The sequence below is a fragment of the Poecilia mexicana genome, unplaced genomic scaffold (genome assembly GCF_051168715.1).
Source record: "Poecilia mexicana isolate PSO_F unplaced genomic scaffold, ASM5116871v1 scaffold_5, whole genome shotgun sequence".
In the NCBI taxonomy this organism is placed as follows: Eukaryota; Metazoa; Chordata; class Actinopteri; order Cyprinodontiformes; family Poeciliidae; genus Poecilia; species Poecilia mexicana.
In genome coordinates, this window is record NW_028263374.1 from 23,348,919 (window position 1) to 23,374,952 (window position 26,034).

Below are 26,034 nucleotides of genomic sequence, written 5' to 3' on the forward strand. Positions count from 1 at the left end.
AAGCTTTTATATTACACCCTACTTCTACTGATTTTTCTGATTGGTATTGTTAAGGAAGAAATTTCTAAAATAAGTTTAACTTTGGAAAAAAGTTTGGCTCTCTCTTCCTCTGGATCCCAGGTCCTGTGTAGAAAGTTTTATCCTCTTGTATTTAATTTATTCAAATAAGGTGTATCTTTGCTCATCCAACGAGGAGCTATCTCTGACCTCTATCTGAAGCCAGAAACTCCTGCCGTGTTTACGGCCTTTCACAGATGAGTGTGAAAAGCTACAACTTCCACTGTATTGTTTTCCACACAGACAAAAGGCAGTCCAAACGATCCTAGCAAACCATCTGCTGTAACTACAAGTAAAATAAAGGTCAATAGGCCAGAATACAATACTAATTTCAAAACCACAATTAGGGCATTTGAATCAAGACATGTTAAGTTTTAAAACTAGCTTATTTTAAATTTATTTTCTCAACAGTATATTGATCAGTTTACTTTCATGAACTTTGGGAGACAATGACTTTCATACACAAAGAGACATGAAGATATTTATAAAAACGTGTAGCATTAATGCAGAGATCATTGGCACACAGTTTGATCTATTCCAGTACGACATGGAGGAAAGAGACCAAAACTGCAAATGTGCAAAGCACAAAAAATAAACAGTTTAGTAAAAGCGAATTTGTCACCACCAGACTTATTTTTCTCTTTATTAAAACAGTTCCTCTTCTTTACTTATTCCTTAGGAAGTTGTTTATAAGTTGGTTCTGATTCTTTATAAATTACTTTTAACTCCATTTTATTTTTTAAGACTACAATAAAGTAGGAAGTTTCCTTACATGACGGGAACTATTGGTGAAAATTTGTCGAATCAGATTAACTCAACTGTTTCCTACTGTGATTGGTCTAGGTTGTACACCATTCTGCTCTTTCAGTTTTGTGACAATATCTTCAACACACAAGAGAAGAAATAAAAGAACAAGATGTCTCTTAGTACAAAAGGAGCAATACATATTTAAGTGGGCTGTAATAAACTTCTTAATGTAATTACTGTCATGGGTTTAATTTTAGTTTATTTTAAAACAAATGGAACCATCAAATATTTCTGGCAATCACAGATCATTATAGTTTTGTGAATCTGTTGTCTTGATAAGTTTTTTAAAAAGTTATTTGTCTTTCCAGGTGTCGTCACTGTGACTGTATCACAGGGTAGTGATGTCATCTTATCCTGTTCTCCAACCACAAAGGAAAATCTCTCATTTAAGTCATTTAAGTGGAGAAAAGATGGTCAGAACGTGTTTTATTATGATGCTGGGAATCATTACAACAATGGACTTGATGGTCAAGATCCACAGTTCAAAGATCGTGTGTCATTTTTTCAAGATCAGCTACGTTCTGGTGATGCCTCCATTCAGATCCAAAATGTAATGATTCAAGACAGAGGAAACTACAGCTGTGAGATTTCAGGTCTTAATTCAGGAAATCAAATGTTCCACGTCAAGCTTGTTGTCGGTAAGTATTTGACTTTTGTCATTATTTCAAAAGATAAAAATCAACTTTTTGTTCTTTTCATATTTATTTTCTTCATGATTCATTTCATTTTCATCTCTGTTTTAATTTTAAATGTGGATTTCCCTTTAACAAGTTGATACTAATTTATGTTTTTATTGTTTGTTTGTTTTTTGCTGGTAAAATGTTCCAGCAGATATTCCAGGAGTCTGTACTCATGAGTACAGACATGAGTTTTTATTACTGTTAAAAGATAAATTGATGTTGCAATAACTACATGCAAACAGTTTTAGACCTGGCCTTTTATGTTTGTTTACAGTCTCTTTAGTTTGACCCCATGGTTTGCTGGTTATTCTGGGAGATATTCATTGATTTGAAATGTAACTTTAGCATTTACTGCTGACTTCCTGAATACACACTTAGTTTTTATATCTGATTTATGATGTATAAAAAGTATGAAAACAATTTCTTATCCTGCTGAATCACAGCACTCCCCACAGCTAAATCTTAGTTACTGCAAAAATCCGTATTTGAAATGTTCACTTACATAAATTTGCTGCAATACTATTCAAATTATTTTTAGACATGGGTTAAAATGGAGGTACAGACAAAATGTTGTCAAAAATAGAAATAAAAATTGTTTTATTGTATCAGTTTTTGAAACACAAAGGAAGTTAGGAGACACCAAATATAAACCAGACAAATGATTTGTTTGATCCCTCTTTTCTTTAACAGCCTCAGTTCTTATAGATCTTCACCAAATCAATAATTTCAAAGGTTTTTAATTTACTTTTAGGATTAACCACTTATACCAAAAAGATATGATCATTTTCTTATGTTTGTTACACCATTGAATCAGAACATGCTGTGGAAAAGACCTAAACTGGAACAGGCACCATCAATCAAATATTAGGCACAATATTAAAATATTAGAAAAACACTCCTCCCTCTATTATGAATAATAGTCATGCCAGTTTGTTGCTCAGTTGTTAGAATTACTTTTATTTAATTATTGGGTCTCCATTAATTATTCAGCATTGAACCTGCTTAATCCAAAATCCGGACTGAAAACAGTTTTTTATTTTTTTCTGATTGAATAATTATTCAAATTTGTTTTAAAAATATATTTCACAGCCATTACAAAGAACTCCTTTCTGGACTCCTAATAAATCTGGGATATACTTTAAGATTGTTCTTATTTATCTTTGAGTATTATTGACAAACTTTCAAACCCAAACAGCAAAGCAGCTCTAATCTCCTCATTAAATAAGAATCTGATATTGAAGGCAGTTCTCCTTATAGAGAAAAACTATTCTGTATATTCAAACAAGATCCCATCTATTGCAAGATATGAATCTACAGAGCCCTCTAGGAGACATCAGGATTTTTTTTTCTTTCGCGTTACCTTGCAATGCGGCATAATTGAGTACTGTAAGCCTTTCTTACGGTGCCCTTCATGCTTTCTGCTATAACATAAGGCTTTCGTGAGGTTTTTCCATGTATGCTAATGTCTCGTGAAATATCTGAAGTTTTATATCTTTAGGACAGAAACACACCACAAACCTATGATATAAACAGAAACTTTCTGTAAGTAGGAAAGAAAGAAAAAATACATCCAAACTCTTTGGACTATTTCTGAGTTATTATCACGGGGTAATAAGTCATCTGGCAGTTTTTAATTGTCTCTTTTGTGTTGGTTGTCTGAATGGTTTAAAGGGCTGTTTTTAGTTCCGTTCCATCTCATCCTTACACAAACAGACATAAACATGAAGTGAATAAGTCGATTTTTAATCAGACTTAATAATAAACGCATTTTCACTGAGGCTCTTTAAATGTGTGTTTATTTGAAATGTTAAACTAACATTCATGACTGTACACAAAATAGACCAGCAAATATTGCAGTAAGCAAATTGCGAGGGAACGCAAATGTTTTGTGAGGTAACGCAAAAGAAAAAAAAATTCCCATGTCCCCTGTAGGGCTCCGTATGAATCACTGTCATTTTATGGTACGTTGCAGATTAAAAAAAAAAAAAACATTAAGTACTTTTGTATGACTTTTTTTTGTTTTCTTGGGCATATTAGTTTGTTGACCCGATGTCGTTTCCACAATTCATTTAGGTTTGACGAATCTACCAACAAACTAAGTATCTTAAAAATTTGATTTGTAAATATATTTTTTAAATTTTTCCACCTGTTTATCTTGTTAAAATGTGATTTGTTTTCATAGATGTTCCAACACTTCAAACAAGAGAGGGCAGTGATGTCATCTTGCCCTGTTCTCCCAGTGGAAAGAACGACCTCACACATCAATTGTTTGACTGGCAGAAAGATGATAAGCAGGAGGTGTTTTTATATGACAATGGCAAACATTACAACAATGGAAAACCTGGTCAACATGAAAATTTCAAAAATCGTGTTGAGTTTTTCCAAGATCAGCTCCAGTTTGGCAATGCCTCCATACTTATCAAAAACACAAAGCTGACTGACAGTGGAAACTACAGTTGTACATTTCCACATCTTCAGCCACCAGAACAGAAGTTCTACATGAAGCTTGATGTTCGTAAGTACAAAACGTTTTGTCCAATCTTGAAAGAAAGTTAAGTACCACTGCTGATAGCACCGATGTTTATAATTTTTCACATGCAACTAATTAACTCACTTAAACAACAATGTTTACCTTTCACAGCAGCGATTAGGATCAAATTACTTTCACTGTTAATTTTTGTTAATGAACAAAGTAATTTCTTATTGTATTACAAAGCCTTGTTTAGATTGTGTTATTTGACTTTAGATGATTAATTTAAATATGAAAGTTAGTCATCCTTACACATCTAAAATTTTAAGAACACAGAAGAAAAGGAAAATGGTTATCTGCAGAATTTAAATGGTAATAGCAAATGATTTGATGTTTAAATGAATTTGATTAAAATCTTTCCATAACAATAAATCCCTTCTTTCTCAGTGACTGAGGATGTCATAGAAGAGTTGTTGAATCTTTATAATGTAATATTTTATGATTTTCAAAGTTTTCTCAAATAGATTTGATCTTTGCTCTAAGATTGAGCTGCATGATGTTAGGGGAAAAATGTAATTACAATATTATTTTTGAACGTTAATGTGATATGAACTGTTGAGGTCAAATTGATTTTCTTAATTCCATTTGTCTTGTCACTGTTAGAAAAATAAATAAGTCTTACCTAAGGTGAAACACTGAGTCAATCAAGAACTAATCAAAGTGCATTTTGATTATTATTTTATTAAGAAATTGAGCAAAGAATATGAGCAATGACTCCCCTGGCTAGTCCAGGGAAGTGAAGAAAAGATGAATCACTTTTAATATCCACCAGCCGTCTTACAGAGATGGGAGCAAAGGGAGGATCCCACCAGCTTCAGTTTACTTCACAACTCTGGAACTCATCTGCAGACTATGAACCTGGATGGTTCAAACCCAGTTTAGAAATACTTTTTATGATGTGTTTCCAGCGAACTGCCTCCAACATGAAGGGTGCTTTATAGTTAAAATTGATTGATTGATTGATTGATTGATTGATTGATTGATTGATTGATTGATTGAAAACAAAGTTTGACATAACAGTTCCTCCCTTTGATCGTATGAAGGATCGCCTTAAAAAACTGTGCTATCAGGAGATACATAACATATAAGTAAAGAAAGTCTTGTAACATAAAAAATTCCAAAGTAAAAGAAATAAAAACCTTAGTATAATGAGCTCCTTTAGAAAAGGGGCATACTTCAGAGTTAACAGTAAAAAATGATTAATGCAATATATATAAAATAAATACAACATAATGATAAGAAGTTGAGTTTTAAGAAATCATCCCAGGCAATTTGTTCAGGAGTTTCTTCAGGTTCCAACAAAAACATAATCTAGCAAACTTAAGGAGACTCTGGTACAACAATTAAACATTTTCTTTACTGTTTCAAAATTCAACAAAACTGCACCATATGGACTCTACAAGTGAGGAAAAAAGAAAAAAATGTTCAAGGATAAAATATTTCCCTTTCTCCCTCTGCAGTGCTTGTCATATTTATCAGTACCCCTTGGTAAGATCTTTAATTAAAATACATTTATTTAGTGAGGAAAAATATTTAATTTAGACTTTCCTGAAAGGTTTAGACACTGTTTTTCATTTTAGTTATAAACTGTGTACCTTAATTTATAGGATAAGCTTTTTGATACTACTTCAGAGGTTGCTGAGAAAGCATTTTCCATAACTTTATTTCCAATTATGCTCCTATCTCATATGAAACAATGGTATTCACGTCAACTACATTTGTTTTCTTATTTTTCATTTATCTCACTTCCCTTTTTTCCCATTCATGCATTAAATACTGAGTTGGATCAACATCCTGCTCACTTGTTACAAGACATTACCATCTTAAACCAAAACAGCTGAGGCACAGCAGTCGAGCGACTACTCCCATGACTTTAAAAAAAACTGTAATTTTATTTATTTATTGTTGCACATTTATTATTTTAGGGTAGCACATGTTAAGTTATTCTACTAAGTTCATAAATTCAAAAGTTCATCACATTTTTTGCAGAAAACCCCAAACTCATCTGTTTTAGTTAATAGCTGATACATTAAAACATGTTTAGTGGATTTAATTTTAAAAGCATGCTAATTCCTTGCCTCAAAATAAGAGATTCAAAACTCAAAATTTGCCCAAGTTATACATTAAATTTACACAACCCTCCTGGCTTGATCAGTTTGAGGTGCATTTACTTACAAATCTAAGGAGCTCATCTTAAGTTATCCTAAATGAATCTAGGTAATTGCCATAATCTATTTTACATTCTGGCTTGAATCTAAACCCTGAAACCACTTATATAAAAAAATATTACTGGACTGAAGACTGTTTAAGGCTCCTGTTGTCAAGACTCTGAGTTTAGGGTTGGAACTTTGTTTGTTTGTTGGTTTCTTTTCTCATTTCAGTCTCTTGTAGTGTTTCTAGTGATTTTGTGCCTAGCTATTTTTTTAGTGCCTTTTGTCCTTCCTTGTTAAAATATTAGATTTATTTGTATTCTTATTAATGTCATGTAACTGAAGTGTTTTTATAGACTAGTTTGTTTCAGCTTAATTTGTTTAACTTTTCACAAGAAAAAAATTATTTAAAAACATAATCTTGCTGATGTTGGCATTTCTAATTTAAATTCTCACTCCTGTTGCTATGAATGAACTGAATTACTTAATCTTCAGTTAATGCAAAGTTTAAATTACGTATTTTATGTCGTTCACAAAACATTCATATATATTTTTTTCATAATTTATCTTCCTATTTCTGATAATGTTGGGATCTTAAAAACCTTTTTAGCAATGTTTAGTTTGCCTTGTTCTACGTGCACACTGAGTCATTTTTTAAACTCTTTACCAAAGCCTTTACATTTTTTATGATTATACTATTATTTTTATGATCTAATTGACATGCTTCCGTAACAATATGGGGAATTTTACTCACTTGGAAAATGTGTCCCAGCGTTCCTTAGTTTGTCCCGTGTTTACTCGATCCTCCAGGACTGGCGGAGGTCCGACCTTTTCTCCGAGCCTCAGCTCGACTTCAAACTCTGTCAATTCCTACGTCCAGTCCCGGGGGATTCCGGGCATCGGACTCAGAAATGAAAATTTCAAATATTAGAAAATATCATTGTGAAAAAACTTCACAAAGACAGATATTCCAAGAATGATTTTAATTATTTACCTGGATGCCTCTTCCACTGAACACATAGATCGCTCCACTGACAGTTTGTACACAAACATCACTCATACACACTCATTCCCTCACATTTATTTGTAAAACCTTTTATGTAGAGACTGAAAAATTAAGTTGGTTTCCCCCTATTTGCTATTTAGACCTAAACTTGCTTCTAAGATTTACCAAAAACATTTTGTCACCCGTTTTTTGTTTTTAGACTGGCCAAGCAGGAAACTGTGGAACCGAACAGAGACTCCCCTGTTTAAAATGCAGGTGGATTAGCTGGTCAAGCATCCGCACCGTTCCACAAATTTCCAGATCTCCAGAATTCAGTTAGGTCTGTCTGTTCGTTTACACAAGCTATGCAGGCCCAAATCATTCTATTTGCAGACTTAATAGTGGACTGTCAGGGAAAAAGTAAGTGCAAACTGAATATGGATTCTTATTGTACAGCTGGAACATCTTCGGAGCCGGCTTCCTTCCTTAACTTCATGGCGTAGAAGGAGCAAAGACACACCTGGACTCCCTATTGACGGGTATCCCCAATATTCTACATAGTAGAGAAGTTTAACCAACTTCTCTACAGACTTTCAACTGGATAAAAGGAGCTGTTTATAAAACAGAAATGTCGCTTGTGTTGACTCCTATAAGCCTCCCAAAAGTCTAGCGAGTACACCAACACTGCACCTTTGGCAGTGATTACCCAAAACACTGACTCTTTCCCCCGAGGTCACACCAACAGCCTAAAGTTATTTACTTTTAGAAATTACAAAGTTGAAATAGTGTTTCACCAGGGTACAAAAATGTGAGGCTCTTTAAGGGCAGAGACTCGAAAATAAATTTTCCAGGCTGATCATCATAAACGTAGTGCAGTCTCTGCCCAGTCAGAATTGCCTCCTGACACCAAATTGTTAAGGAAATAAATAAGTCTTACCTAAGGTGAAACACTGAGTCAATCAAGAACGATTGATGAAAGAAGATGAAAGTAGATTGTTTTTAATATCCACCAGCCCTCTTACAGAGAGGGGAGCAAAAGGGAGGATCCCACCAGCTTCAGTTTACTTCACAACTCTGGTATTTGCACCTGCTGACTGTGAACCTGGATGGTTCAAACCCAGTTCAGAAATACTTTTTATTATGTGTTTCCAGCAAACTGCCTCCAACATGAAGGGTGCTTTATAGCTAAAATTGATTGATTAATTGATTACTTGATTGATTGATAGATTGAAATAAAACAAAGTTTTACATAACATCACTTTTCACTGTAATATGGCCAGAACAACACTTCTGAACTTCTATTTCTTTCTTTATGTTTATGCAAACATGATATTGCATGGGCAAATGTCTAACAGACCTTCTGTTTCCCCTTCAGAATGTGTCAACTTAAAGGACAGAACACAAATCTGTGGATCGGGTGAGTCGTGATTCCTGTGAAGTTAACTTGTTTTATTATTATTATTATTATTATTATTGTTGTTGTTGTTGTTGTGTTTGTGTTGTTACTAATGATGGATAAAAACATTAAAGTTGTGTTTCATTAATGAAACCCATAACAAGTTTAGTCACCTCATTGGTCCCACCAAGATCAATCTTTATAGAAATATGATCGAATCTTTTTGCGACATAACTGATCCCAGATCACATTTAGGCTACCTAAATTTATGTATGTATGTATCGACATAAATGTATGTATCTACATACCTAAATCCACTACATACATTAACCCCAGCCATGTACAGTCTTATTCAGTACATTAGCATATAAGTTCTGATTTGGCTCATTTGTCAGATTAAAAGCACGTGTTGAAAGTAAACATACTTCATTAAGTCCAAATTTCTGCCTTTAAAATGTTTGTTCTAATGGTCTGATGTAATTTAATTTTAAATTGCGTGTTTTAATACATGTAAGTGGAAAATCACTGTAAGTAGCAAAAATAAATACTTTCAAACAGGGCCAGTGCCACCCACTTGTGTGCCTAAGCACATGCTTTGTTGTGGCATTTTCCCAATTGCAAAGATCAGTAATTTCTCATCTGGTGGTGGAAAGTTGAAGCTTGTGATGATAATGGGATTAAAACAAAGGGAAAAATGTTCAATGAGTTAAATGTAACAATGGGAAGTGTACAGAACTAGGACTCATTTTATAATTACAATAAACAACTCCTATTTTAAAAGACAGTAAGTTTGTGAGACTTGCTGTTTTCACATGCTTTAGTTGTTTCATGGTAACTCCTAAAAAGTGACTTTACAAAGGAAACTATAGATGTGGGTGACTAGTTACATTTACTCAGTTTACTTAAGAAACTTTTCGCAAAGAAATAAAAACTAACTTTTTGGAGTAATTTACTACACTATACTTTTTACTCTTACTCAACTATAATTTTTGGATACCCTAGCGATGGGTATTAACTTCACTGAATAAAAAAATACATCAGATATGGAGGCACCTACAATGTAAGTTAAAGTGAAACATTTTGTGTATGTGCAAGCTCTATTGTTATACTGTTTTCTACCTGCTGTGGAAATACTTTAAGATACACACAATATATTTACATTTCCAACTCTAAGAATCAGGGCTGTTTTTTGCTTGTTTAAAAAAAAAGATTTGTCAAGGGTTTTTCTCCTGCCTGAATTTGTTTTTTAATCATATTTTTTATACATATTTTTTTCTTTTCAGTCTTTAGATACCAGAATTTAGTTGCAAATATTTAGTAGCACTGTGATGCATAATGGTCATTATACAAGGAAGTGGAAATTATAAATGTATTTTTCTAATCTTTATCTTTTTTATTGCTTGTGCTGTTTTCACAGATGTTTGTCCAAAGCCAACACTCAGCACTAAAAAAACAGCTGATGGCATAAGGGTGATCTGTTCAGTTCCTGATGTTTCAAAAGTCAAGATGGAGATGGAGTTGCATAACAGTGATAATAAGTCTGTTGGTCAGCTTGTTGATAATGGAATCTCACAAAATCGCCAATACTTCATATTTTCTGTGACCAAGGAAGGCAACTATCGTTGTCTTGTGAAGCAGAAAGAAATCTGCCATCAAATTTATTCAGACGAGAGTTTTGTTCCGAGCTCTGGTGAGTTTGTTTTTAGTTTTGATATTTTGAACATTTGTGGTTGTTTTTGTTACATATAACATAATTATGAATTTCATAAAAAAATCTTTAAGATTGAAAAGAGAAAGATCAAATTAAAAAGACATTAGCTGAGTCTGAACCTGCTCAGTTTTAGTATTATCAAGCTCTGCTGAGATTAGACATAGAAGAATATTTGTTCTAAACATATATTTTTTATTTAGTAAGACAGTGAAATTATATGTTCCTTCAATTCAAGATAATGAGGAACGTAAGACCAGAGCTAAAACAATGATAAAATCCCAACTTATGAATGAGATACAGCTGGGATTTTAGCCTTCCCCTCCAAAGAGCTGAAAAAGAAAAACTCCAAGTCTTACTCTGTTCTCTTGTTATGTTTTTAGTAAGAAGAGATTAAAAGCTAAAAGCCATATTACTCTTATTCTTAATGAATGGAAATGAACTTTGGATTCCCACACTGAGATGTAACATGATGTCAGAGAGATGTCAAAAAGGGCCTTACTTAGGCCTGAAATAAGCACAAGTATTGATTAATTAAAGATCAGTAAAAGCTATAAAAAGGATGATAGGTCTTTTGCTTTAAGCACACAAAGCCAGATTTGGGCATGGACTTTTGTTTAATTTTTTATATATCGCTTCACTTAATTACTTTTAAAAATTCCTGGAACCTCCAGTAAACCTGCAGTCTGAGAGCAAATTGCTCTGTTGAGATATTATGTAATTTGATTATTAAGAGATTTATGTGTAACAAATAGAAATTTAAAGTCGGGCCCTATGATTTCAGCGATAAGGAAATGTAGATGAAATTTAATTAAAAAAAAAAAAAAACAATAAAATGTGGAATTTCACAGAATTACCTTAATATGAAATCTAAAACAGTCATTACTTCATGTCTGTGACAGAAGAAATGAAAATGAACAAAGATCATTATGGAAATGTTTACAGGCTTTTACTTTTTGCAAGTTTTCTACATGATAAATATTTTAGTGTTCAGTTCAACTAAAGCATTTTTATAAGGAGGTTTTCTTTTATCTTAAAAATAAGATCTTAAGCACATAATTTTTGATGACAATTGTGGGAAAAACTCTGTTGTAAGTTCAACAGAACTTTGTAAAACAAATGTTCTGTTGAACCGCAGCAGTCCGTTATATTTATGAGCAGAATAACTGTAAATGATGACCTCTATTGATTTTATTACATTTTTTCATTCACAACATATTTACATACTTTTTAGGTTAATAAATATGGTTACAATGAAAAAATACAATTCAGAAAAATGAAAGCTGAAAAAGTGGAATTTGGAAAAAATAAAATGGAATTTTGAAAATAGTGAAACAGATTTTATAGGGTCTTAATAAAGTCTCTTCTAATTTTACAGGGAGCTAATCAAGAAAAACAAAAAAATGGAGAAATAAGATCCCTCTTTTTAAATGAGCTGAAGGGTTTCCACAGATTTTTCTTTGACTTTCCTGATATGAGAACTTCACAATAGTCGTGTCTTGACGTAACAAATGCATGGATAATTTTTTCCTACAAATCTATGGAACAACATATTTCTAATTTTAATTAAATAATGCTATATATATATATATATCAAACATGACTTAAAAGAATTTTAATTTCATAATTTAACTCCATAAAATCATGCCTCTGTCACTTTAAGAAAATCCTGCTCTTTCCAACATTTTCCCTTCAGGAAATCATCATAACTTCACTCCTCTAATAACCTTTTAACAACATTTTTACCAGCATTGCACTCAGAAGTAGCTCACATAATGAGCTCAGCAGATGCACAGTCCCACCAGATGTTTGCTAATAGCTGCTGGCTAGTCTGAAGGAGCTGAGTGAGGGAGTCACATGGAAAGGATGTTCTGTGAGGTGGAAAACCGTAAGCTTAGATGCGGCAGCAATGAGTAGGAAGGTGATGCTAGGTTCCCACAAGAGTTTTGCACAGCTGAATGGCTGCAACTAGCCTGGTAAAAACCAGCCCCTTGTTTTTACACTTTGCTTCCTACAGAGGCTCTGGGCTCTCAGCTATTGAGAAACGAATGTGCTGTAAGTGAGATTTTTTTTTTTCCCAAGCAGAATTTCTCAAGAAGGCAATGGCCAGGTTAGGTGATCACAGGAGATTAAAGAATTTCTCAACCATGCAAGAAATAATCAAGGCAACATCCCAGATGTGTTTTTGATGAGGGAAAAGCATAACATGAATCTTAACGAGGATTTCTTTGTGTCGATAGGTAACTTCTCATTGGAGTGGAGAGAAGTCACATGTATGGAATTAATAAAAGTGTAACTTGGACTTGAATTAATAAAAATACCACCAATTTTTTTAAAGTGTAACTGACCCTCATAAGGCAAAATACTTACCCTGGCAAATTTTGAAAAATTCCAGAAAAGTGGGCAGAGCCAAGAGACGTTTAAGTGTAGGGAAGAAGATCCAAGGTGGTGAGGTAGTGGTTTTCAAAAAATAATTATTTACTAACAAGTAATACAACTAACAAGTTTTCCAAAAACTGGCATCAGCATCCCCCCAAAACAGCTGCAGCAGCTGTGACCGCTCTGGCAACCTAGGGTCAGCTGCCGGAAGCTACCACTACAAATCTGTGATAGCTTATGGCAGCTGACACATTTGGCACCGGAAGTGTCACTACAAACTGCCACTGCCACGAACTGAGCTTGCTGTCTCTCCAATCAATACTGTTAAAAGGTAATGGCGGAGAAATAACTTATGGTTACAGAAAAACAGTTTATCTGCCGTCATCAGTGGCCATGCTCACAAGTCTGAGCATAAACGACAGGCTCCACTATCTGGAAGAAGCTGCATCAAGGGGGGAGCGGAAGAGATGTCAGATCCACATGAGATTTTGATTGACAGTGCTAAGACCCGCCTCCTGGCTCTGATTGGCTGTTTCTAGTTATCACTGGGAGTACTGAGTTTAGAGGAGTTCATACTGTACTGTCAGGACATAGTGACAGTTTCAATAAATATGTAAAAAAAAATTCTTATAAAAATTACATTCTACAGCTTTAAGTGTCTAAAGTAAATGTGTTATAACGCGTTATGTTGAACACATAAAAGCTAATGTCTATGTTGCCTTTAATGGTGTACTTATAACTTAAACATGTACAACAACAAAGAGTGATTTTTGCCACTGAATATTAATTTCATGGTTTTCCTGACTTGATGAATTTTTTCTCTTGATTTCTTTCTTCAAAATTAGATTCCTACATTTTCCCCAGACTTGGAATGGCTGAAGTTTAACAGTCTACCACACATTTATGCATAGGTCAGGTGTGGTCCAGGTATATCTGGTACTTAAACATTTTGGCTGAAGTACCTTCGTGTTATAACTTAAATTCTACCCAGTCCTGTTTTGATTTCATGCCAGTGCAGCTTTCATTTCATAAAAACAATCTGATCAATCAAAGCAAAAATATCTATAGACTCTTCAAATTGTTGCTTCTTTTTTGGTCAGCTGTATACTTTTTGGAAAGCTTTTATATTACACCCTACTTCTACTGATTTTTCTGATTGGTATATTGATCAGTTTACTTTCATGAACTTTGGGAGACAATGACTTTCATACATAAAGAGACATGAAGATATTTATAAAAACGTGTGGCATTAATGCAAAGATCATTGGCACACAGCTTGATCTATTCCAGTACGACATGGAGGAAAGAGACCAGAACTGCAAATGTGCAAAGCACAAAAAATAAACAGTTTAGTAAAAGCAAATTTGTCACCACCAGACTTATTTTTCTCTTTATTAAAACAGTTCCTCTTCTTTACTTATTCCTCAGGAAGTTGTTTATAAGTTTGTTCTGATTCTTTATAAATTGCTTTTAACTCCATTTTATTTTTTAAGACTACAATAAAGTAGGAAGTTTCCTTACATGACGGGAACTATTGGTGAAAATTTGTCACCACCAGACTTATTTTTCTCTTTATTAAAACAGTTCCTCTTCTTTACTTATTCCTCAGGAATTTGTTTATAAGTTGGTTCTGATTCTTTATAAATTACTTTTAACTCCATTTTATTTTTTAAGACTACAATAAAGTAGGAAGTTTCCTTACATGACGGGAACTATTGGTGAAAATTTGTCGAATCAGATTAACTCAACTGTTTCCTACTGTGATTGGTCTAGGTTGTACACCATTCTGCTCTTTCAGTTTTGTGACAATATCTTCAACACACAAGAGAAGAAATAAAAGAACAAGATGTCTCTTAGTACAAAAGGAGCAATACATATTTAAGTGGGCTGTAATAAACTTCTTAATGTAATTACTGTCATGGGTTTAATTTTAGTTTATTTTAAAACAAATGGAACCATCAAATATTTCTGGCAATCACAGATCATTATAGTTTTGTGAATCTGTTGTCTTGATAAGTTTTTTAAAAAGTTATTTGTCTTTCCAGGTGTCGTCACTGTGAATGTATCACAGGGTAAAGATGTCATCTTATCCTGTTCTCCAACCACAAAGGAAAATCTCTCATTTAAGTCATTTAAGTGGAGAAGAAATGGTCAGAACGTGTTTTATTATGATGCTGGGAATCATTACAACAATGGACTTGATGGTCAAGATCCACAGTTCAAAGATCGTGTGTCATTTTTTCAAGATCAGCTACGTTCTGGTGATGCCTCCATTCAGATCCAAAATGTAACGATTCAAGACAGTGGAATCTACAGCTGTGAGATTTCAGGTCTTAATTCAGGAAATCAAATGTTCCACGTCAAGCTTGTTGTCGGTAAGTATTTGACTTTTGTCATTATTTCAAAAGATAAAAATCAACTTTTTCTTCTTTTCATATTTATTTTCTTCATGATTCATTTCATTTTCATCTCTGTTTTAATTTTAAATGTGGATTTCCCTTTAACAAGTTGATACTAATTTATGTTTTTATTGTTTGTTTGTTTTTTGCTGGTATAATGTTCCAGCAGATATTCCAGGAGTCTGTACTCATGAGTACAGACATGAGTTTTTATTACTGTTAATAGATAAATTGATGTTGCAATAATTACATGCAAACAGTTTTAGACCTGGCCTTTTATTTTTGTTTACAGTCTCTTTAGTTTGACGCCATGAGATGCTGGTTATTCTGGGAGATATTCACTGATTTGAAATGTAACTTTAGCATTTACTGCTGACTTCCTGAATACACACTTAGTTTTTATATCTGATTTATGATGTATAAAAAGTATGAAAACAATTTCTTATCCTGCTGAATCACAGCACTCCCCTCAACTAAATCTTAGTTACTGCAAAAATCCGTATTTGAAATGTTCACTTACATAAATTTGCTGCAATACTATTCAAATTATTTTTAGACATGGGTTAAAATGGAGGTACAAACAAAATGTTGTCAAAAATAGAAATAAAAATAGTTTTATTGTATCAGTTTTTGAAACACAAAGGAAGTTAGGAGACACCAAATATAAACCAGACAAATGATTTGTTTGATCCCTCTTTTCTTTAACAGCCTCAGTTCTTATAGATCTTCACCAAATCAATAATTTCAAAGGTTTTTAATTTACTTTTAGGATTAACCACTTATACCAAAAAGATATGATCATTTTTCTTATGTTTGTTACACCATTGAATCAGAACATGCTGTGGAAAAGACCTAAACTGGAACAGGCACCATCAATCAAATATTAGGCACAATATTAAAATATTAGAAAAACACCCCTCCCTCTATTATGAATAATAGTCATGCCAGTTTGTTGCTCAGTTGTTAGAATTACTTTTATTTAATTATTGGGTCTCCATTAATTATTCAGCATTGAACCTGCTTAATCCAAAATCCGGACTGAAAACAGTTTTTTATTTTATTCTGATTGAATAATTATTCTAAAGTTGTTTTAAAAATCTATTTCACAGCCATTACAAAGACTCCTTTCTGGACTCCTAATAAATCTGGGATATACTTTAAGATTGTTCTTATTTATCTTTGAGTATTATTGACAAACTTTCAAACCCAAACAGTAAAGCAGCTCTAATCTCCTCATTAAATAAGAATCTGATATTGAAGGCAGTTCTCCTTATAGAGAAAAACTATTCTGTATATTCAAACAAGATCCCATCTATTGCAAGATATGAATCTACATAGCCCTCTAGGAGACATCAGGATTTTTTTTTCTTTCGTGTTACCTTGCAATGCGGCATAATTGAGTACTGTAAGCCTTTCTTACGGTGCCCTTCATACTTTCTGCTATAACATAAGGCTTTCGTGAGGTTTTTCCATGTATGCTAATGTCTCGTGAAATATCTGAAGTTTTATATCTTTAGGACAGAAACACACCACAAACCTATGATATAAACAGAAACTTTCTGTAAGTAGGAAAGAAAGAAAAAAATACATCCAAACTCTTTGGACTATTTCTGAGTTATTATCACGGGGTAATAAGTCATCTGACAGTTTTTAATTGCGTCTCTTTTGTGTTGGTTGTCTGAATGGTTTAAAGGGCTGTTTTTAGTTCCGTTCCATCTCAGCCTTACACAAACAGACATAAACATGAAGTGAATGAGTCGATTTTTAATCAGACTTAATAATAAACGCATTTTCACTGAGGCTCTTTAAATGTGTGTTTATTTGAAATGTTAAACTAACATTCATGACTGTACACAAAATAGACCAGCAAATATTGCAGTAAGCAAATTGCGAGGGAACGCAAATGTTTTGTGAGGTAATGCAAAAGAAAAAAAAAATTCCCATGTCCCCTGTAGGGCTCCGTATGAATCACTGTCATTTTATGGTACGTTGCAGGTAAAAAAAAAAACATTAAGTACTTTTGTATGACTTTTTTTTATTATTATTTTTTTTTAGGAATATTAATTTGTTGACCCGATGTAGTTTCCACAATTCATTTAGGTTTGACAAATCTAACAAACTAAGGATCTTAAGAATTTGATTTGTTTGATTTATGAATATCTTTTTTTTATCTTCCACTTGTTTGTTTTGTTAAAATGTGATTTGTTTTCATAGATGTTCCAACACTTCAAACAAAAGAGGGCAGTGATGTCATGTTGCCCTGTTCTCCCAGTGGAAAGAACGACCTCACACATCAAGTGTTTGACTGGAAGAAAGATGATAAGCAGGAGGTGTTTTTATATGACAAAGGCAAATACTACAACAATGGTCAAAATGAAAATTTCAAAGATCGTATCGAGTTTTTCCAAGATCAGCTCCAGTTTGGCAATGCCTCCATACGTATCAAAAACACAAAGCTGACTGACAGTGGAAACTACAGTTGTACATTTCCACATCTTCAGCCACCAGAACAGAAGTTCTACATGAAGCTTGTTGTTCGTAAGTACAAAACGTTTTGCCCAATCTTGAAAGAAAGTTAAGTACCACTGCTGATAGCACTGATGTTTATAATTTTTCACATGCAACTAATTAACTCACTTAAACGACAATGTTTACCTTTCACAGAAGAGATTAGGATCAAATTAATTTCACTGTTAATTTTTGTTAATGAACAAAGTCATTTCTTATTGTATTACAAAGCCTTGTTTAAATTGTGTTATTTGACTTTAGATGATTAATTTAAATATGAAAGTTAGTCATCCTTACACAACTAAAATTTTAAGAACACAGAAGAAAAGGAAAATGGTTATCTGCAGAATCTAAATGTTAATAGTAAATGATTTGATGTTTAAATGAATTTGATTAAAATCTTTCCATCACAATAAATCCCTTCTTTCTCAGTGACTGAGGATGTCATAGAAGAGTTGTTGAATCTTTATAATGTAATATTTTATAATTTTTAAAGTTTTCTCAAATAGATTTGATCTTTGCTCTAAGATTGAGCTGCATGATGTTAGGGGAAAAATGCAATTACAATATTATTTTTGAACGTTAATGTGATATGAACTGTTGAGGTCAAATTAATTTTCTTAGTTCCATTTGTCTTGTCACTGTTAGAGAAATAAATAAGCCTTACCTAAGGTGAAACACTGAGTCAATCAAGAACGAATCAAAATGCATTTTGATTAATATCCCATTAAGAAATTAAGCAAAGAATATGAACAATGACTCCCCTGGCTAGTCCAGGAAAGTGAAGAAAAGATGAATTACTTTTAATATCCACCAGCCCTCTTAAAGAGAAGGGAGCAAAATACATGCCTCCAACATTAAGGGTGCTTTATAGCTAAAATTGATTGATTGATTGATTGATTGATTGATTGATTGATTGATTGATTGATTGATTGATTGATTGATTGATTGATTGATTGAAACAAAAAGTTTTACATAACATCACTTTTCACTGTAATATGGCAAGAACAACACTTCTGAACTTATATTTCTTTCTTTATGTTTATGCAAACATGATATTGCATGGGCAAATGTCTAACATACCTTCTGTTTCCCCTTCAGAATGTATCTTAAAGGACAGAACACAAGATGGATCGGGTGAGTCGTGATTCCTGTGAAGTTAACTTGTTTTATTATTATTATTATTATTATTATTATTATTGTGTTTGTGTTGTTACTAATGGTGGATAAAAACATTAAAGTTGTGTTTCATTAATGAAACCCATAACAAGTTTAGTCATCTCATTGGTCCCACCAAGATCAATCTTCATTAGAAATTTGATCGAATCTTTTTGCAACATAACTAATCCCAGATCACATTTAGGCTACATGCTATAATTAACCCCAGACATACAGTCATATTCAGTACATTAGCATATGAGTTCTGATTTGGCTCATTTATCAGATTAAAAGTACATGTTGAAAATAAATTAAGTCCAAATTTCTGCCTTTAAAATGTTTGTTCTAATAGTCTGATGTAATCTAATTTTAAATTGCATGTTTTAATACATGTAAGTGGAAAATCATTGTAAGTAACAAAAATAATTACTTTCAAACAGGGCCGGTGCCGCCCACTTGTGTGGCCTAAGCACATGGTTTGTGGTGGCATTTTCCCAACTGCAAAGATCAGTAATTTCTTATCTGGTGGTGGAAAGTTGAAGCTTGTGATGATAATGGGATTAAAACAAGGGGGAAAATGTTCATTGAGTTAAATGTAACAATGGGAAGTGTACAGAACTTGGACTCATTTTATAATTACAATAAACAACTCCTATTTTAAAAGACAGTAAGTTTGTAAGACTTGCTGGTGTCACAAGCTGTAGTTTGATGGTAACTCCTAAAAATGTATGACTTTACAAAGGAAACTATAGATGTGGGTGACTAGTTACATTTACTCAGTTTACTTTAGAAACTTTTGGCAAAAAAAAAACAACTAACTTTTTGGAATACTTTTTGGGTATTTTGTGAGCTGGAACCTCACAAAATACCCAATACTTCATGTTTTCTGTGACCGAGGAAGGCTACTATCGTTGTCTTGTGAAGCAGAAAGAATTCTGCCATTAAATGTATTCCGAGGAGAATTTTGTTCTGATCGCTGGTGAGTTTTTTAGTTTTGATATCATGAATTTTTGTGGTTGTTTTTGTTACATATAACATCATTATGAATTTCATAAAAAAAAATCTTTGAGAATGAAAAGAGAAAGATCAAATTAAAAAGACATTAGCTGAGTCTGAACCTGCCCAGTTTTAGTATTATGAAGCTCTGCTGAGATTAGACAAAGAAGAATGAATATTCTAAACATATATTTTTTATTTAGTAAGATAGTGAAATTATATGTTCTTGTCACTGGAACAACACCTTAACAATCACCAGTAATTCTTGGTTGTTGGTACTAATTCAATTCAAGATAACGAGGGACTTTACACCAGAGCTAAAACAATGATAAAATTCCAGCTTATAAATGAGATACAGCTGGGATTTTAGCCTTCCCCTCCAAAGAGCTGAAAAAGAAAAACTCCAAGTCTTACTCTGTTCTCTTGTTAAGTTTTTAGTAAGAAGAGATTAAAAGCTAAAAGCCATATTATTCTTATCCTTATAGAATGAAAAACTAATGAACTTTGGATTCCCATACTGAGATGTAACATGATGTCAGAGAGATGTTAAAAAGGGCCTTACTTAGGCCTGAAATAAGCACAAGTATTGATTGATCAAAGATCAGTAAAAGCGATAATGGCAGGGTGCTGTGGTGGCGCAGGGCCAAAGCACAACCCATGTATTGAGGTGGTTGCAGGTTCAATTCCCAGCCTGGTGACATTTGCTGCATGTCTTTGCCCTCTTTCCTGTCAAACTACTTTCAAATAAAGGTTAGTAGAGCCAACAAAACCTTTTTTAAAAAGGATAATGGCTCTTTTGCTTTAAGCACACAAAGCCAGATTTGGGCATGGACCAGTGGACAGATTTTTGTTGAATTTTGTATGTATCGCTTCACTTAATTACTTTTAAAAACTCCTGGAGCCTCCAGTAAACCTGCAGTCTGAGAGCAAATTGCTCTGTTGAGATATTATGTAGTTTGATTATTAAGAGATTTATGTGTAACAAATAGAAATGTAAAGTAGAGACCCATGATTTCAGCAATGCAGAAAATGTAGGTTAAATTTAATTTAAAAAAACAAAAAAATAAAATGTGGAATTTCACAAAATTAGCTTAACATGAAATCTAAACACTGACAGTCATTACTTCATGTCTGTGACAGAAGAAATGAAAATGAATAATAATCATTATGAAAGTGTTTACAGGCTTTTACGTTTTGGAAGTTTTCTACATGATGAATATTTTAGTGTTCAGTTCAATTAAAGAATTTTTTAAAAGGATATGTTTTATCTTAAAAATAAGATTTTAGGTTTGCACATGATTTTTTGATGACAATTGTGGGAAAAACTTTTTAACACTTTGTAAAACAAATGTTCTGTTGAACCACAGCACTCTATTATAATTATGAGCAGAATAACAGTAAATGTTGACCTCTATTGATTTTATTAAATTTTTTTATTCACAACATATTTACATACTTTTTAGGTTAATAAATATGCTTACAATGAAAAAATGCAATTCAGAAAAATGAAAGCTGAAAAAGTGGAATTTGGAAAAAATAAAATGGAATTTTGAAAATAATGAAACAGATTTCATAGGATCCTAATAAAGTCTATTCTAATTTAACAGGGAGCTAATCAAGAAAAACAAAAGTTGGAGAAATAAGATCCCTCTTTTTAAATGATCAGAAGGGTTTCCATAGATTTTCTTTTACTTTCCTGATATGAGAACTTCACAATAGTTGTGAACTCTCCTCTGACCCAGTGCATCAAACAACAGATTTTGATTATAAAAATTAGCACATGTTTTATATAATCTTTAAACACTTATAAAACAGACATGAGCAGTTTCCACACTAAAATATATGTTATATCTGATTAGTTTTCAACTTCTTTGGCTATAATGAGCTAAGAGATTTTTCAGATGAGTAATGACATAGGCACTATTAAGAATGTGATTTAATATGAAAAATTACTAATTAGACTAATATTAATCCAAATGTGATCATTATATCTAAGAAAAAATGTTCTACTGATTAAGTTATATATTGATTAAACCATGAGTCTAAATCTAACCTAAATTGAGGCCTACTCAAAACAATCATGATCAATCTAATATTTCAACATGGGCTAAAGTTAAACATCATTAAAACTAGCATAATTAAACTAATATTTCCAACAGTTCCTATTACAGCTCTCAATAGCTAGTGGCAGTAATTGTTTCAGCTGGGCCAATGGAGGTTTAGATGCAACTAGAGGTTTGGTCCTTAATTTCCTTAATTTTGGGAAAGTGATGATTGCCTCATACATATAAGTCTGATCTAATCCCCTGATCTTATCTACCTCAGGAAAGATCTAAAAATCAACCACTGTCCCATGACAGAGGCTTGACTTATGGACTGGCCTACCAGGTCATATCTGTGCATTTGCAATTAATAAGAGTCACCCCACTTTTACTACCTCATCCACTTCCGTGCTATATTTAGCAACATTTCAAACAGAAAGATGGTAAAATCAGAATCAGCAGTTCAGGCTTTTTAAAGATCAGTACTCAGTAATTGGCCAGAAAACTGCAATTGGTGCAATTTAAACTAGAGACATAGTTGTTTCTCTGTCTCTCCTTGGAAGTACACCACCGGATGAAATCATTTGCATCAAGTAAAAATGTGATGCCCTCTATCACTTTAAGGTATTCTGCCTCATATTATGTACTTTTTTTTTTTTTTTACAATGACTGCAAAAAATGGTTTCAAGAAGCTCCAGACATGACTCTGGTCATGGGTACCACTGTCAGCTTCACCTCTCTCTTCTTTGTTGGTGGACCTCGTCTTTTGGTGACAGTAAATTTTAGGAAAACACTTCCTTGATATTTGCCATGAAAGCAATTTCATGCAGCCTAAACTTAATCAGAACACTTACCAAGTCTGGATTGAGGTTCGGTCCTGTCAAAAGACAGTCATTCATGTCATGGGACAAAGCATCAACCATAACATACAGTTTTGTTTTCACCTGAAACTGTCTTATTACAGCATGATGAGGTTGGTAATAAATCTCAATATCAGACACAATCAGCCATTAACTAACTTAAATAGTCTTTCATCATCTTATATCTGCTGTAGAGTGTGGCATTGTCTCCTTAAACACTCCAACATTTTCTTTGAGATGTGGTAGATGTCCTGAAGTGCAGTGTGGACTGCAATGTGGTAACTCTACTTTGTAATAGTCATCCTTGAATATCCTTAAATATCCTTGAATTGCTGCAATGCTTCATCTGGGTTCTTTAGAGTAAGACTCACACCAGTAAGACTCTATATAGCTTACTTAATTAATAGTTTTGCATCGGCCGCAAAACAACAAATACCTCTCAGTTAGATGAGGAAACAAACAAATACTAACAAAGTCATTTACACTCCCACCAAATCATTAGAGCCCAAATCATTTCCTAAAGAAGAAATAACCTGCAATCTTTATCCTCCATAAAAACACAATAAAAACACAGTAAAAATATTAATGTAGTGGTTGAAGCAGTTATGAGATAATTTAGTGATGACAGATGTATATTTAATGACCAAATGTAGGACTATTTTCTTTCTTAATTTTTTTTTAAACAAAGCTAAAATTGCAAGGATGAACATAAGACATTAAGAAATATACTCACAAAGGCAAATTTCTGTTCACAGGTGCATTTGCAAAAGCGTCAGTAAGAACAATCAAGGAAACTGGTGAAGGGACCCTACTGAGCTGTGAAGTATTTGGAGCTTCTCCTAAACCCATCATAGTCTGGCATGACAGTGCTGGACACAACCTTTCTGCTGAAAAGAATGAGACCACAGACTCAGAGGGTCACTATAACATTCTCCTCAAGACGACAGTGACTATAACAGGCAGTTATACCTGCGTAGCCACACAGGAGGAACTCCATCATCAAATTAAGATAACCACATTTGTACGTGTCGGAGGTAAGTCCAAGTTATGTTTTTTTTATTATTATTATTTTAGAATTGTTGTATCCATGAATTCAAAGTATAGTGTCATCATTTTATGTACTGTTTTAACCAAAGATGAATTCTGCTCAGAATGACAAAATAATTTTTGCCATTCTGAGCAGAATGAATGAATCATTAAGAAAAGTGTTCATTAGAACTTCACAATACTCATGTCTTGAAGAAACAAATGCAGGATAATTTTTTCTACAAATCTATGGAACAACATATTTCTAATTTTAATTAAATAGTGCTTCTAATTAATTAAATAATGGAAATTAATGTTGTGCTGTCTGATAGTTCTTCAAAGTGGAAGGAAAGAAAGAAAGCTCGTGCTATTCATTTATTACTTGAATATTTGTAAGAGAAAGCTGTGATCGACTTTATTAAATTCCATAAAGTCTGTCATGATAAGTAAAGACACAAGTTTATTAACTGAAGCTTTGATATTTTCTGATCAATTCTATGGATTTTTAATCTATTTATTTGGACTGTGTGTTATATGAACAATGGGTTGGTAACACTACATGTTCAAAAGACCCTTATATATAGTTTAAGTTTGGTGTTGAGTATTACTCTTTGTATTATGTGTTTTCTGTTCAGCGTTACTTTTGTCCCTTAAGGCATACCGTAGTTAGGGCAGTGATGACGTCAACACCTTGCCGTAGCCAACGTTGCTGGTATCTGGTGGGGAAGTTTGGGTAACCGAGCCGCTGTGCTAACACGTGGGAAAGACCGCAAGATATGTGTTCTCCTTAAGAGTGTGCGTCATTGATGAGAAACCACACACACCTTCATGTAGACACCTTTATGCCCATCCGTGTTCATTGGATTATTATCTGTGATACAGTTTGGAATACAGAACAGTTAAAGGATCCTGCCTCGTGTCTTCATTAAACATCTGATGCACCTCATCCTAACATCTGGTCCTGAGCTGAATCCTGGCCTGAGTGGTGTTCTGACCGACACTCCAGGTTGAGAGCGGTGACAAACCTGAACAGCGCTTAACAGTCCTTCAACTTTAGAGCAAACTCACTTACACTACAGGAGCTGCAGAGAAGTACGAGTAAACTATTCTCTTCCATTGTTTGTTATGGTTGGAATAAATTGCTGCATCCTTTAAACAACACAAGGAGAGGTGGCAAAATGTTTGATAATAAAGTTGGTAATACTTTATCACTCCCCCTTCTAAAATAAAATTTTGAGAAGGATTGTGGTACAGAAAGACAATTTAATGACTACTGGGATAATATTCTTTTTCCCATTATTCCTACCATAATTTCTTAAAGGGGCAGTATTAGATGTTTTACAGACACATATTTAATTTTATAGCCCTTTCAATTGTTATAAAAATGCTGTATATATCAAACATGACTTAAAAGAATTTTAATTTCATAATTTAACTCCATGAAATCGTGCCTCTGTCGCTTTAAGAAAATCCTGCTCTTTCCAACATTTTCCCTTCAGGAAGTCGTCATAACTTCACTCCTCTAATAACCTTTTAACAACATTTTTACCAGCATTGCACTCAGAAGTAGCTCACATAATGAGCTCAGCAGATGCACAGTTCCACCAGATGTTTGCTAATAGCTGCTGGCTAGTCTGAAGGAGCTGAGTGAGGGAGTCACATGGAAAGGATGTTCTGTGAGGTGGAAAATTGTAAGCTTGGATACAGAAGCACTGAGTAGGAAGGTGACCCCAAGTTCCCACAAGAGTTTTGCACAGCTGAATGGCTGCAACTAGCCTGGTAAAAACCAGCCCCTTGTTTTTACACTTTGCTTCCTACAGAGGCTCTGGGCTCTCAGCCATTGAGAAACGAATGTGCTGTAAGTGAGTTTTTTTTTTCCAAGCAGAATTACACAAGAAGGCAATGGCCAGGTTAGGTGATCACAGGAGATTAAAGAATTTGTCAAACATGCAAGAAGGAATTGAGGCAACATCACAGATGTGTTTTTGATGAGGGAAAAACATTATAACATGAATTTTACCTAAAGAACGGGGATTTCTTTGTGTCAACAGGTAACTTCTTATCGGAGTGGAGAGAAGTCACATGTATTGAATTTAAAAAAGTGTCGATAGTTTTTGAATTAAAAATACCACCAAATTTTTGAAGTGTACCTAGCTCTCATATCAAGACAAAACTCTGCCTCTGGCAGATTTTGAAAAATTCCAGAAAAGTGGGCGGAGCCAAGAAACGTTTAATTGTAGGGAAGAAGATCCAAGGGGGTGAGCGGGATGTGATCAGGACGAACCGAGTGCTGGACTAAGGAGTCAGATTTAGCTCTCCAGTAGGGCTGAAACGATTCCTCGAATGATTCGAG

The 26,034-nt window shown here is 33.6% G+C and overlaps 1 protein-coding gene across 2 annotated transcripts in view; it reads left to right on the forward strand.

Annotated features, from left to right (window-relative positions):
- LOC106909985 (hemicentin-1-like) overlaps positions 1-26,034 on the forward strand; it is a 78,428-nt gene that overhangs the window by 17,336 nt on the left and 35,058 nt on the right. For both annotated transcript variants that reach the window (XM_088005756.1, XM_088005757.1), the window contains exons 2-9: positions 1,173-1,502; positions 3,727-4,059; positions 8,585-8,626; positions 10,023-10,295; positions 14,738-15,067; positions 17,306-17,629; positions 18,701-18,736; positions 23,411-23,689. In XM_088005756.1, coding sequence (XP_087861882.1) covers positions 1,173-1,502; positions 3,727-4,059; positions 8,585-8,626; positions 10,023-10,295; positions 14,738-15,067; positions 17,306-17,629; positions 18,701-18,736; positions 23,411-23,689 — 1,947 coding nt within the window. The remainder of the gene's footprint in view (positions 1-1,172; positions 1,503-3,726; positions 4,060-8,584; positions 8,627-10,022; positions 10,296-14,737; positions 15,068-17,305; positions 17,630-18,700; positions 18,737-23,410; positions 23,690-26,034) is intronic.